Source organism: Carassius auratus, chromosome 31 (assembly GCF_003368295.1).
Source record: "Carassius auratus strain Wakin chromosome 31, ASM336829v1, whole genome shotgun sequence".
Taxonomy (NCBI): Eukaryota; Metazoa; Chordata; class Actinopteri; order Cypriniformes; family Cyprinidae; genus Carassius; species Carassius auratus.
The window spans coordinates 7,703,033-7,717,923 of record NC_039273.1 but is presented as its reverse complement, the minus strand read 5'-3'; the positions used below and the strand labels follow the sequence as shown (position 1 = coordinate 7,717,923).

At 34.7% G+C, this 14,891-nt stretch overlaps 2 protein-coding genes and 1 long non-coding RNA gene across 6 annotated transcripts; 2 read left to right on the top strand and 1 right to left on the bottom strand.

Moving 5' to 3' along the window:
* The first annotated feature begins 58 nt into the window (after nt 1–58).
* On the top strand, nt 59–4,761 carry LOC113050392 (putative deoxyribonuclease TATDN2). 4 transcript variants are annotated; one of them, XM_026213318.1, is made up of 7 exons: nt 59–566; nt 1,084–1,382; nt 1,491–1,835; nt 2,324–3,232; nt 3,323–3,450; nt 3,743–3,926; nt 4,047–4,761. In XM_026213318.1, exons 2-7 carry the CDS (start codon nt 1,095–1,097, stop codon nt 4,185–4,187), a joined length of 1,995 nt encoding a protein of 664 aa, XP_026069103.1. In that variant the 5' UTR covers nt 59–566; nt 1,084–1,094; the 3' UTR covers nt 4,188–4,761. The 4 variants fall into 4 exon arrangements, 3 of the variants coding, with proteins under 3 accessions (XP_026069103.1, XP_026069104.1, XP_026069102.1); XM_026213319.1 differs by lacking the exon at nt 59–566 and adding an exon at nt 588–684; XR_003276760.1 differs by lacking the exon at nt 59–566 and adding an exon at nt 687–775 and having other exon boundaries at nt 3,840–3,926; nt 4,047–4,186.
* A 139-nt stretch (nt 4,762–4,900) lies between these two features.
* On the bottom strand, nt 4,901–6,024 carry LOC113050409 (ghrelin-like). Its single transcript, XM_026213345.1, has 4 exons — nt 5,684–6,024; nt 5,459–5,539; nt 5,265–5,373; nt 4,901–5,006 (listed from the first exon to the last, which is right to left on the bottom strand). The coding sequence occupies exons 1-4, from the start codon at nt 5,798–5,800 to the stop codon at nt 4,999–5,001; spliced, it is 315 nt and encodes a 104-aa protein (XP_026069130.1). The 5' UTR covers nt 5,801–6,024; the 3' UTR covers nt 4,901–4,998.
* A 2,808-nt stretch (nt 6,025–8,832) lies between these two features.
* LOC113050414 (uncharacterized) lies at nt 8,833–11,010 on the top strand. The gene is made up of 4 exons (XR_003276763.1): nt 8,833–9,027; nt 9,583–9,652; nt 9,762–9,831; nt 9,953–11,010. It is a non-coding gene; the product is annotated as an uncharacterized LOC113050414 (long non-coding RNA).
* Nucleotides 11,011–14,891: the final 3,881 nt, after the last annotated feature.

Sequence of the window (14,891 nt, the reverse complement as noted above, 5' to 3'; positions counted from 1 at the left end):
ATATATATATATATATATATATATATAAATAACTTTTGCATCAAGCATTTTTTAGTAGTTCAAATGTGCATATTAATGTAATTCTATATGTATGTGTATAAATAAGTAGTTTTATCTAAAAGTGGTTTTGCTTGATTTCAAACATGAAGACAATGATTAGAATAACTAAAAACTGAACCCCTATTTTATTATTATTTTTTGTTATAGTTGTGTGGTAAACAAGTGAACACAATATAAACTGCTACATTCAGGTACGGGTGAATTATTTTTAACACCATTAGATTTAAACCAAAATGGTGAACTGTGTACTAAGACCAATAATTTTTTTTAATAACTTTAAGATTTAAACACATTATTCATTACCATATTTACATTATTAACGTTCAGTCTCTCAAATACGTGCAAAATATATACACACGCCATACTCAGTAGTTCTCAAACTATTAACTAAGCATTCACCACCGTTAAAATTCACGTGTTTTTGACCCTGTTGGCCTTCCATAACCGTTCAACGTTGTCTGGGTCCAGTTGAGTGTTGAACGTTCTTCATCCTTGCAGGTCTTAAGGTTTGTAATACTTGTCGTTGCTCGAACTTAAAACAGGTTTAATCAACACTATTACGCACTTTCAGACCGTTCTTGTGATCGTCGTTGTGTTCTCTGAAGCGTGGAGTCACAGGTTTAGGTCAGACATAAGGTTTTGCTAATTATTAGCATCTGTAATTAACCAAAAGATCTTGAAATCAACATGCTAACGTGTTTTACGTCGTATGCAGGTTAAGGCCTTTTCTTTATTATTTAAAAAAATAAAGGAGACGTCAATGTCCTTCTAAATTATAGCTAACCTACAGTGCCCGTACCGTTGAGTTTTTAAACACGTAAATATTGAATTAATATTACTCCATATTTAACTTAAGTGAGTCTCAGAGTTCTTTGTAAGCTTATCTTGTTGTTGAAGTCCATCTGAGTTTGGTCTTGTTTTCTGTTTTCTCAAAGAATCTGCAAGTGAATCCTACTCAGTTTAGAAATGGCTGCACCTGTTTGTGTTTTCATTTTTATGGATAAATTTCCTTTCTTTCTCAAGGTCCTAGTACGATGAACCGTAAAAGGGAAAAGGTGAAGAGTACATGGCTGAATGTGGAATCCCCAAGAAAGCTCCGGAAGAACTGTGTGGGTGTAGCACAGTCAACATGCGAGGATGGAGATGCTCAGGATGGTGGTATGAGTGAGGTTAGCTCTCCTGGACTCAACACATCTACTGGGTCAGCTGGACTGGGCCACATGGAGAACATGTGTCTCAGCACTCCACGCAGTTCACCCAAAACACGGTTAAAACTGACTAGACGCCACAGAGCAGTGTCGAGAAAAAAGAGTCAGTGTGAGGTAAGTAGCAATAAGAATTATATATTTGTGTATTTTAATTGTAGAAATATAAGTATTTCAAAATTTGCATATGTTTGACTGGATTTGTGTTTTGTGTGTGACGTATAGGACACTGTTTCAGGACAATCCTCTGTTGGACCTCCACCTCCTTCTGCTGGAAAGAAACGCAGAAATCCACAAGAAGGGCAGAAAGTATTTCTCTTCAAAGCACTGAATGATGCAATGGGGTATGCAAACAAAAAGTCATCAATTGGTGGGCCTAAAAGTCTATATGCAAAGAAAACCCCAGACAAGCTTATAAAGGCAATTGAGGTGGAAAGTACCTCTGAGCTGGACTGCTGCTCATTCAATGAGAAGAATGACCAACTGATCACGAATACAGAGGATAGGCCTCCCTCTCTGGAGTTCATAGACACACAAGATGATGGGGCAGAAATAAAGCTGGACGCCAGGGTAATGGAACTTTTTTGATTTGATTTTATTATTTTTTTGATTTAATTTAAATTTGTTCTGCAAGAATGTGTCAAAATGGACATACAATTTGCAGAAAAATAAATGTTTCTACTGTCAACATTGATGATAAGAAATGTTTCAGAATATTATAATGATTTCTGAAGGACCATGGGACACTGAAGATTGGAGTAATGGCTGTTTGAAATTCAGCTTTGCCATCACATAAATAAATTGCATTTTAAAATGTTTTAAAACCTGTATTTCTGTATTTTAAAAACTTTACAATATGTATTTAATGTTGTTTTTACTATAATCAAATAAATGCAGCCTTGATTAGCTTAAGAGACTTTCAAATCATGAAAAAAAAAAATCATACCATCCAAAATCTGTTCGAAATGTAATTAATGAAGTCAATGTAGACCATGGCTATTCTGAACTATATTAATTTCTTTTGAAGATAATTGATACTGACTTGTCTCTGTGCACAGAGTGTGATTCTGAGGCGTCCAGAATCGCCGGATTGGTCCGATGATGAAGACTCTGAGCAGGTTGAAGTTTTCTCACAGGACTTTGAGTCTTTCAAACCAAAGGGGCGACAAACAAATGAGCTTAAAAGGGATTGTAAGCTTGTGGACTTCAGTAACACTCCTCCACCTTTGAAATGCAAGACTTCATCACCAGCTTTAAAGTCTTCAATATTCCCACAAGCCCTGTGGGAACTGAAGTCACAAGGTTGTTGTGACACTTCTCCAACAATCCCAGCCAGGGATATGGAGCTCTTGTCAGAGCTTCCGCCTCAGAACACTGCCTTTGACCTCGAGCCACCCAAGAACTACTCGCACTGTAGGACAGTTCGGCGGTCTATCCCCAGGCTCAGAACCTTTGATTACTCGCCTCTTACTACACGCAGGACTTCAGAATCAAATATTTACACATCCTCACATATGCTCCATGCTGCTGATAGTGCCACTCGTGGGATGTCTGTTGGCTCGGAGCCTCTTTGGCTGTCAGATTTGAACTACTCAGAAGCAGATTCTGCAGGATTTATTGACACGCACTGTCATCTTGACATGCTCTATGGGAAGTTGGGTTTCCGGGGTAGTTTCAAAAAGTTTCAGAGCAAGTATGCAAGTAGTTTCCCAATGGAGTATATGGGCTGCATTGCAGATTTCTGCAACCCACGAATCACTGAAAGAGATGCCATCTGGGAAGGTCTACTGGGAGAGGAGAAAGTGTGGGGAGCCTTTGGTTGCCACCCGCATTTTGCCAAGGAGTATAACCATGCTCATGAGCAAAGCATCATGGGTGCTATGCGTCACCCTAAGACCATTGCATTTGGAGAGATTGGTTTGGATTACTCCTATAAGAATTCCACAGACTCAAGAAAGCAGAAAGAGGTATGGCAGACAGAATGATTACTTTACAAATATTTTATATTATGCTAGAATGTATTCTTTTTTGCAACTTTTCTGTCTTTGTGTGTCAAGGTGTTTGAACGTCAGTTGCAGTTGGCCGTCTCTCTCGGGAAGCCTCTTGTCATACATTGTCGTGATGCTGATGACGATGTCCTAAAAATTATGAAGAAGTGTGTCCCCCAAGAATACAAAATACACAGGTCAGTTCACATAAAACAAACTCTCGGGCCATGAACTGTTTTCAATTTTAATGTACCTTGAAATTGAATTTATTCTTGTGATGGCAATGATTAGTATTTGTAAAACTAAAAGTGCCTGTCACTTTTGATGAATAAAAGCACCATTTTTTAAAAAACTTTTATTAAATTCTACTTAATAAACAACCATCCAAAATAATATATGAATGAATGTGTGTGTATAAAAAAAACTACGGATTTTATATAATGTATTAACTTACTACTAACACTACTAACGTGTGTCATTGTGTGTTAGACACTGTTTTACCAACAGCTACTCAGTGATTGAGCCGTTCCTAAGTGAATTCACTAACCTGTGTGTGGGTTTCACTGGACTTGTGACGTACCATCAGGCTGTGGAGGCTCGAGACGCCGTGAAGAAAATCCCACTCGACAGAATCTTACTGGAGACAGATGCACCATATTTCCTACCCAGACAGGTATCCGTGTCTTAGCACACATTTTTTGATTCCGCTTACATATTTGTGCATGCCTTATTTAATTTGTCATTCTTTAATATACATATACACACACACACACCGCTCTTCCTCTCTATATAGGTGCCTAAGTCCACATGCAGGTTTGCTCACCCAGGTATGGGCATACACACACTGCATGAGATTAGTCTGCTGAAAGGAGAGAGCCTAAACACAGTACTGCAAACAGTCCGGCAGAACACTAGACATATATACGGTCTGTGATTGGAAACTCCTTCTTACTGAATGCAGCTGAAGTCCTTGCGATCCTAGTCCAGCTGCTATTAGCTTAGTCTTGCATTTTTGGCATTTGTTGTCTTGAATGTGATTTCTTTGACCCTTTCATTGTGTGAAACAATGTGTGCAAAAAAGTTAAAATGTATATTTCCATGTACTGTAGTATGTGCTAATAAGTGTATGAGCATTGATAAGTAAGTTTTGTAATTGTTGTAGGTACTTTCACATCTGTTAAAAATGTTAGCAATGATTAATTTTAATATCTCTTCAGTCTTGTTTTAAAATGGTTCTTTGCTCTGAGGATACTTTCGTCGTGTGTCTGCATACATTCTTACACGTTATGTATGCTTGTGAGACATAAGTGACATAAGATGCCAGCTTGTGTCTTCCATTATATTAGAATAAGTCATTTTTCCTTACACCATGTCATGAAAAATTATGCTAAAAGACAGTGTAAAAACGATTGTGAAAAACCTCAACAAATAGCTTTTACCAAGTTGTTGGTTTTATGTAAATGTAACTTTTGTCTAAATGGGGAAAATTTAATAAATTATCTTTTATATGCAACATGAGTGGGTTTATGCAATTTTTTTGAGAAGGCTGTTTTTCCATTTGAGATTTCATTAAATGTGAAACGAATGTGATTGAGCAAGGAAAAGAGAAACCAGAGGCAGAAAATAATTTATTTTGTCATCCTTTTATTTTGTTAAATCTTGGTGTTGGAAAATTTTGTCATTTTTAATTTACAAACATCTTTATTGGTTTAAGGAGATGAATCTTGTAGAACTGGAAGCGCTTGTCAGAATTCTGGAAAAAAAAACACATTTAGTATATTAGTAATTTTGTAGAACTCTAAAATTATTCAAAGACAACAGCAAACAGTATCTCGAGAAATTATCTGCCTAGGTTATAATGTTCTTTAAAAATTTGAGACACTTGGAAATGGAACCATTTTTAATACTGAATTTTGTGTGTTATAAAAACCATAGATGCTTTATTGCATTTGCCATTTGATTTTCATAGTTACTTGTATTGATCTGTTCTTAAAATAAGAGTTTAACTCACCAAGTGGGAAATCGCTAAGAAGATCCACCAGAACTTTCTGCAGCACAGGGCCGTATTTCTCGTACTCCGCTTCACTCAGAGACACGGACAGATCAAATGGAGCACTCACCTAAATAAATAGTGAGAACAAAGTATGACTGAAGTAGTAATTCTGTGAAATCCTAGTTAAATATGCACTTGCACTGAGTTTTTACCTTAAACTGATCATCCTCTTTAATCGCTGAGATCTCTGGCTCTGCAGCATCTCTTCTGCCCATCCATGATGGCCTTCGACCCTTAAAATTTTAACATATTTGAAGCCAATCTTCTAGCATTAATTCATGGAATCTTGACATGCTTTATTTTTTTTTACATTAATATCTTAAAATACATGCATTTCCAAAGCATATCTCTAACACATCCACCAGACAGACGCTCACCTGCTGTGGTTTCTGAGCAGGACTGAGGAAGCTGGTGCCGCCTCTCACAGACTCGACACACAAGGAAAGAGCACATAAAAACAGAAACATGTGGCTGGCACAACAACGCAGCGGCATCCTGGGAGGTTACCTGGTTTAGTTCTGTTTTTATGACAGAGCTCTTAATGGCTGCACTTTAAAAGTATTTAATCTGCTATATGCAGAGTTCAAAGAAATAATAAAAAAAAAATAAGTTAACCCCACCTTCTGTAATGATCAAACTGCTTCTGTAGGACTGCACTCTGAGATCTGCTTCTTACTTTTATAATAGCCTTTGGTTAACAATTAGCATTAGTAACTGTGAAGACAATTGTAACGGTATGTGTGTGAAAAAGTGATTTTCCTTACGGTGATGTGAATACGAAGATAACAGATGATAACAAAGTCATATGGCCAGTCAATATCTAGTAGTGTTACTAGACCACTGAGCTATTGCCATGCCAGGTTTATTTGACTGACCTGCTAATTCCTCTGTTACGGGAACACATAGGGCCTATTTGGTGTGGACACACTTTTAAGAGGACCAACATTTGTACGTGGTGGACAGCATGTTCAACAATATCCATGTACAAAACTTATTTGACACTTGTATGGTTCTGTTTTGCATTTGATTCATTTTCCATAATAACAATGTAACATAAAGTGCCATTTTGTACAGAATATCATAGTTGTATGTTAAGAGCTCGTTAGTTTGAAGCATAAACCTTTGGTTTTCATATTTTACACTAACAAAAAATATACCACAGTATTACCATGGTTTATTTTAAGACACAATACCAACGTAATATCATATTTTTATACACTAATAACATATTTTGGAATAAGCTTGAAGCTACTTGAAGGTAAAATTGCAGTTTTCATAATTTTCACTAGCAAAAAAGTACCACGTTAGAATTCAAAATACTGTTGTAGTGTGATTGTAGGCAGACTACAATACTCCTTTTCAGAGATACACTGTTTTGCTCGCAGAATGCCCATGTCTGAGGATGTCCTAAAATGTACACCGTACTCCTGTTACTCTGGAGTACCTAAACAGCTAACGTTATAGTTAATATGGATAAAAAGAAGAAACCATACAATGGTACAGTGTCATCGGTGAGTATCATCTAAAGTGCTCTTTTAAATAAGAGGTTTAGACGGAGCATTTTAGTTGTGTTTGTGTGTTATAGTTAGCTTATATGACAGCTGACAGCAAACTTGCATTTTGTGCCTGTTTTGAAACTGAGAAATGATGAACTAACTCTTGACTAACATCTACTTAATTTGCATTGCAGCTGGTTGATTTGAAAGCAGAATTAACAGGAACAATTTAAGCACGACCGACTTGGCCAAGATGCAGGAGCCGCACAGAAGCCTAGGTGCTTTATTGCACCTAGAGCTAGGTGTTGGGTATTTTGCTTTTGCCCAGGTTGAGGACCAACGGAGAAAACAGAGAGAAACTCTAGACATGCTGAAAGACCAGGTCAGAACAACTGAATTAAATGAAGAGTCACAAACTCTTTTCCAAAGCAACATGAGTTACCTAAATAGACTGCATTTTCAAGGCATTGTAAAAGCAAATAATTTTCCAAAAGCTTATCCAGTATCCAATAAATGTCCATATCAATTAATAACCATCTAAATTTAAATAAAAAATAACCAACATTGTACCAATATTTTGTGCATCACAGTTTCTGAAAAACTCTTTGAAGAAATTCGGCTTAAGAGTAAATTACCGTTTTTACAATTCCCTTATTCTATCTGCAGACCACTGAGCAGCGCCGCAAACGTGAGAAAATGAAGGAGAGCGGCGAGCTCTGCTTGAAGCTCGACCTGCTAAAGTGAGGATGAGGAGGGTGAAGAGAAGCAAGCTGGAGCCAGGGGATGAAGAAGAGGGTGTGTTGCTGAACATTAGTTATTTAGTTAATAGGTCTTAATGTGTATCGGTTTCTTGGTGATGAATTCTAAGGCATATGTGGTGGTTTTTGGATCGGAAAGTGGAAGTGGAGATTCAAGAGAGAAAAGACACCAAACCTGGTGTTCCTTACGTAAGAGAGTGGGACAGAGGCAAAGGTACATGACTGTACACATAAATGGATGTCATTTCTTTTTTTTTCCATTTGCTCTAGTGTTCACATTTGCTTTTTGAAGATACACGATTTCAGCCTTTACCTCCTTTCCCAGAGTTCTCCTGGGGTCAGTGGACCAGTGGTCGTAGAGAGCAGTGGGACTCTGAGTTTGCTCCTCCTCCTACTTATTACCCAGAAGACAGAAAGGCCAATCACAACAGAGCCATAGACAAAGGGCAGAGCAAAGGAAACCTTGCCTTCAAGTGGTCCGAATCAAAAAATTCCACAGACGGAGACACCGAAAAACATATCTACCTCTAGACAACCTTCTGATATACCCACATATGCACAACCTGCTCAAACACAGAGTCTGGACGACCTGTTATCATACTACAAACACTCCACATGAAAGTTAAGGGATGTGGCAGGATGCAAAAGTCTGGATGCATTTCACTCTTAATCAGCAGGGACTGTAACATTTTGTACCAAAATGTTACTGAATTGCAAAGTCAGAATAAAGAATGACCTGATTTTTTGTTAGATTTTTGTGCATCTTTTATTCCATCACTATCTATTGTTCCAAAGTCAACAGCTTTCTTAACCATAATTAATTAATTTATTGTGCTATCAGTTTTTAATAGGTTGTAAACAACAGAAGTCACTATTGTCTATATAATTATGTCAGTCGAACATGATCGATGATTTAACCGAAGCTGACACTTGAAATGTTCTCTTCATTAGTTTTCCTATTCTAATGAAGTGGTTTGTGTTTTTGGTTAAATTATTTTAAATGCAGGCAACTTAAATGTGTTTATTCATGTTATGAACACTGGGCAAAGTTTATGAGTAGCAACTGACTTCAGTGTAACTCTGCTAAGTTACCCAGTAGCCTGTAATGAAGTTACTTAGTTCACATGCAGTATGTGCATGTGTATAACATATGTCATTTAAAACTAGACATTTAATAACTATTGGAAACAATTTTGCATACATCCAAATCACAGGACCAGAGTGACCCTTGATCTGAAGGATATCCTATCTCTGCAGGAATGTATGTGTATCAACCAGAGAGCAAGGAAAAAGCGATAGAGAAGAAAATTGTGCTAAAGAAGAGAGGGGACATAAAAATAGTTTTCATATGGAAGATTGAGAGACTGTTGTACTTTTAGTTTTCTCATATTTCTGTTTTTGTTTTTGTTTTTCTTCTGAAAGATTAAACCAAAGTAGGAAACCAGTTGAATGCGAGGAAGATGTTAGGTAACTATTTCTGGTTGTGATTATCACATGATCATGTAGAAACATGCTGTTCAACCATCTGCTGTTTGTAGTCAATGTTAAATTTGTTAATATAAATGTATGCTTTATCATGAAATATAGTTTTACAGCATTATATATAATTATGTATTACATTAATATATGCACCTTGTGAAATATGATCATTTACAAATATACTGTTCATTGTTCATATTTTTTCATAATACCTTACTGTAAGTAAATAACTAAGACTGTAGATGAATAAGAACTGTAATATATATATATATATATATATATATATATATATATATATATATATATATATATATATATATACTGGAATATTATTACCTCCACAGATTTAAGCTTTTTCAAGTTTCACAAAGATATTTGCTAATAAAAACCCATTCAGGTTCAAGTGCAGAAGCAGCACTAAGTGTGAGCAGCATCAGGATCACTGACGTGACTCAGGATGGAGACGTTCAGACATCAAGATGCCTAATAAATGCATGTTTTAGATTTGTGGAATGTTAAAATATCATTACGTTTTTCTCTCAGTTGAGCTGCAGTGCTGGGGTTTGTGTTTTTCGAACATATAAGGCTCTTCCTGGACTTCAAGGAAATTATAGTGAGTGACCTCTCTAAAACTCACAACTAAACATCATTGCTTATTAATTTTCAAATGTATCAGATCTATGAATGAGGGAGACATTTAAATGAGATGATTATTCCCACAGTTTCCACCTTTTCCATCTAAAGCACTTCCATCACAGTCAAGCCCACAGACCAAAGCACTCAAACAACTTGGTATGTATTATTTGTATATGCAAATACAATTTAAACAAGATACATCTGCATAATTTTAGTAAGCCACTTGGTTTGATATTTTGTTTCTTATGCATTATACATTTTCTTCATATGTGTTTAGGGTTCCTGGAGTTATTGTATGCACTGGAGTTTTATCTCCAGCAGGTGGCAGCACACCCAACTCTCTGCAAGTGCAACAGCTTCCTTATTAACTCTGAAATTATTTTAAACTCACACACACACACACACATTAATTCAAATTCTGAATCACAGCCTTTTGTATGATTGCTCTAAATAAAATACAAGAGCAGTAAATACATTCAGGTCAAATTAATGCAACTAACCAGGCTAACCTGTTGGAAAATTCAGCTAAAGGCCAACTGAAGGTAGCAGATGGTAGCCGGTTTCTAGCTGGTCATTGCATGAGCCGAGGTTGTTTAGGTGGTTGACCAACTGGTTTATGAGATGGCAGATGGAGACCTGGCTAACATGGTTGCCAATCTTGGACCAGCAACAAATATCAAAATATAGCTACTATATCCCAAAAAGAAGTTTGACCATGCACCCTTAAGCTGATATGAGCTGATTTGTATTTCAGCAGTGTTTGTGACCAGTTTGTTTTGTACTGTATTTGTTCAGGAAAAAAAGCTGTCACTGGCATGGAACTCTTTCAAAAGGTACTAATATGCAGTTATAATAGTGGTAAATAAATTATGGAAGTGTGATGGTGTATGAAGATTTTAACTGGACTCTCCAGCATGGAGACACACTTTGCTTGAAAAGCCTTCTCTTTATATTGTTTGTTAATTTTAATTTAAAACCAATGACTGTTATTACACTGCATACTTCTGAAGTGAAATCATAAATTGGGGCTGCACAATTAACACAATTAAATTTCTAATAGCGAATATAAATATAGCAATTAAACATTCAAAGCCCTTTATGCTATTCTGCGTGCTTAAGATATGTTTTTTATTTTCTATCTACGTTATCTTAAGGGGTTTTACTATTATTTTAATTATAGGTTTAGTATAACATTATAATGCCATTGATATTGTTATCTTTTATATTAAATGTTTTCAGCTGGTTTATTTTCATATAAAATTGTGGCATGCTGTTGCATCAAAAAATGGTATAAAAATATTTCAATGTAAATTGTGATAACTGTAATTAATAATCGCAATTACAATTTCAAGGGAATAATAAAAAATGATGTTTTTGTCATAATCGTGCGGCCCTATATCATATATTTAAGAAAAAGTAAATATTAAGCAGCTTATACAAGTAGAAAAAAGTAACGCTAAATAAAATAATAATTTTCAATTATTCTTGATTAAAAATGTATCATGTGATTACAATTAAGAAATGATTTAAAAACGATTAAGATTACAAAACACTAATCATGTCAAAACAGAGAAACAAGCAAAATATTAAGCTATATGTGCATTTAAAAGTTATTTCATTTGTCTTGTCCTAGTCTTTGCATCCACTGTCCTTTTATGACTACACTGTAAATACGTTTTTTTAAGTTGAAATATGACAGATTATTTGTTTGTTTACAAATACTATTTCAGTTTTTCTACTTCAGAATTGAATGTTTAATTTCTTGCTGTATTTTTCGGAATGATGGTGAAATTGAATTTCTGAGTGCAGAGTTGTTTTTACATCAAATATTTAGAACCGAGTTGAAATTCGTTATTATAGATCAAATAACAAGATTGCTGTAAAATTGTGATTGATATGTGAAATATACAGTATGTTGTCAAGATTTGCCTCTTTACATGTCTATTTGACTCTGCCATTTTGTGACTTTTAAGCAAGTTATAATGCTGTTAGTCACTGTGAAAAGAGGAAGCAATGCTCTACACATTCATGAAATCTTTCTTTCGTTTTGTCACGCCTGCAGAGACCAAATCTGAGGTAAATAAGATTATGGCTAATCATATTGTTTGGTTTGTATTAAGTATTAAAACAGATAAATAAAATGAATATTTCAGTGAACTCTAGAACTTGAAAAATGTGATAAAAATAATGTTTCTTTGTTTGAGATGATAGTATCGAAATACCTAAAATAAGGCCAAGAGAGGGTTTAAAAAAACACATACATTTTCATTTGACTTTTTGTTCTGTTATTGTATGAATGCATAAACATATAATCATAAGAATTACAATGCCTATGATTTACATTCACTTGTATTCATTTAGCAGATGCTTTTTAACAGTGAATTTGTCATTTAATGTTGAGTGGCAAACAGGGTCTTGTAATGTAAATTTCACAACACACCGGACATTCTACTGTTCCTTTGGTCTGTTCCCAATAGTTTCATACATGTTCTCAGCATCATATTTTTTCTGCAGAATACAATATGTTGAATATGGATCATCTTTTGAAGAGACAGTTTATAAAAGATCCTTAAAAACCGGCCAAAAACATTAATTTGTTAAATGTGTATTGGAACTTAAACAAATATTTTCCATATTCTCTCCAGTCTCTGTGCTTGCTTTTCTGTGAGCTTTAGAAACAGTAATTTGCTGAATTAAAACATGCTAATGGCAATGTATTTTTTGGACTGATATAATGGGTGTGTGCTGACCTCTGTGTATGCAGTAAATGACTGCGGTTCCTGCTGCTATTATTGGAAACAACACAGAGATCACTGCACTGAGACTCGGCTTAGAAAATGTTGTACTTTCACTTCTTTCTAATGAAGGGGGGAAAGAGAGGAAATAAACAAACACATCTAGAGACTGAGATAGAGGATACAGGTTATGTTCTATATCTTGGATGTATAGGATTAAGTGATTAAAAGTATTAAATATTTACTGAGGATTCTAATAATAGCAGTGAAAAAAGCCATCACCTATGGCTTCAGCAAAAACAGTGGGAACAGACTGTGACAGAAATATACAATATGGAAAGATTGTTTACAAGTCAGAACAAATTAATGGGGTTTAACGGTTTTGTTTACATGTGTGAATTTGTATATGTATTTATATTTGGATGTGCCTTTGTTGATAACTATATGTCTACATGAATATATGTAAATATGAGCTTATGTGAATTTGTATATATGTATCCATATAGCAACCCTTTATACATTATCTTCCATTCAAGTATCTTTTTTTCCTACCTAAAATACAGAAAGAACATACATATCAGTTTGCTGTGAAATAAAAAGTAAACTGAACATTTATTTATTTTTTTGTTAGTAATTGTAAGTAATTGTAAAAGATGAACACTGCAACTTAGGTTTATTTGCTATCCATGCATGGACTTTTGTCTTCTCTAGAAAACTCATGTTAAAGTGTGAATATTAAATATGAATATCCATCATAAGAATGTTATTTTGTACATCTTTCAGCCATCATTGTATTGCATTACATTGCGTTATTTGATACAATAAAAAGCTTTGATCACAAAAGTAAGCATTTGAATCATCTTACTAAGATAGATTTTTGGAAGATATAGCATGCTAGCTGATATTTAAAAGCATTTTATGAAAGTACAGCCTGCTATCCTGCAAAAAGATATTTTTGATTTAACAAGCTGACAGAATTTCATCATGCGTTTTGGGCATATAACATCAGTACCAAATTGTAAATGTTTGCTCAATATGAGCATCTGGATAAAACTGAGTTGTTGTTTTTTTTTCTCATTGAGTATGAACCCCATGTTCTCAGTTAATTAACACTAATATATTAATATCACATTATTTTCTAAATATTTTGTCTCAAGGTATATTTCATATGTCAGACTTCAAGGTATATTTCATATGTCAGGGTTCAGTGAACTGTACCAGCATTTGTATTTGTACATACATTTAGACTCAAATTCATGGATAAATGTACATTTAATTAACCGTAACTTTACCTTAATTAGTCTTACCTTTTCTGAGGCAGTGCAGAGAAGTCAAGGTGTTTAAAAATGTCCAGATATTTATATACGGCATGTTGATACTGTGATGCTCACATATCTTTTCAGGCAGTTCTTACACATCACATCTGGTCAGCTCTTGATTTTTATCAGTACAGTTGAAGAACTCTTGCACAATTAATCATTTAGCCAACAGAGTCATTGAAACATACAGACACAATATAAAATGAATATTTTAAAAGCTATATATTGTAATAATTATAGGCTACCCCCAAGTGTTGGTCTTGTTGCTAGGCTGTTTTGTACATTGTGCAGAACATCTATTTTATAATGGATTTTAAATTGTAAAGTTCAAAATGAGTACGTGCTAAAGTGAAATATACACTGTTGTTGAACATACAGTACATTCACATACATTAATCAACTCAAGGAGTATAACTATTGCAGAATTTAATGATCAATTATGTATAACACATTCATTTATTATCTAAAATTACATACATCTTGACCTTCTTTCAGCTGCAAATATCAAAGACATTATGCATCATTTAGTAAAGAACTGTAACCTACCGACCATTTGTTGAGAAACACGTAAGAAGGCACAACTCTTAGCAGGTTAATCTCATTCAGAAAATCTAGAATTTATTAGAGTGAAACAGACATTCTCTTTGAGTACATCCCAGCATTAAGATAACATGTACAATCAAGTAAATGACAACATCCCAATAAACAAGAAAGCCATGGAGGGGACAGTATAGATAATTTAGTTGCTTAATGTCATGCTGGGAAAATTCCTCATTCCTCAACATTCCAAAGCATTCCAACATTCCATATTAAATGTGACATTCTCATCTAAAGGCAGTTTAATAAGGTGAAATTACAACTTACAGACAACTGGTCCTGTAAGAAAAGTAGCGTTAACCCATTCATAATAACAGCCATTGTCTTACTATATCTGCTCATTTTATTAAAATACATTTATATAAAAAAGAAAATTCTTTACTTAAAATAATTGTATTACACTGGTATACTCTATATATTAATTCCCTTCAAAATATAAAATCATATTAATATATATCTACACAAAGTGCAACTGTAAATAAAGTGTTATTTCTGAAACTAAGAAAGTTTAGTGCTGAAACTTCTGTGGGAGTTTTACGAGTGTGGGGAGGTAGTCTGGAGAAGA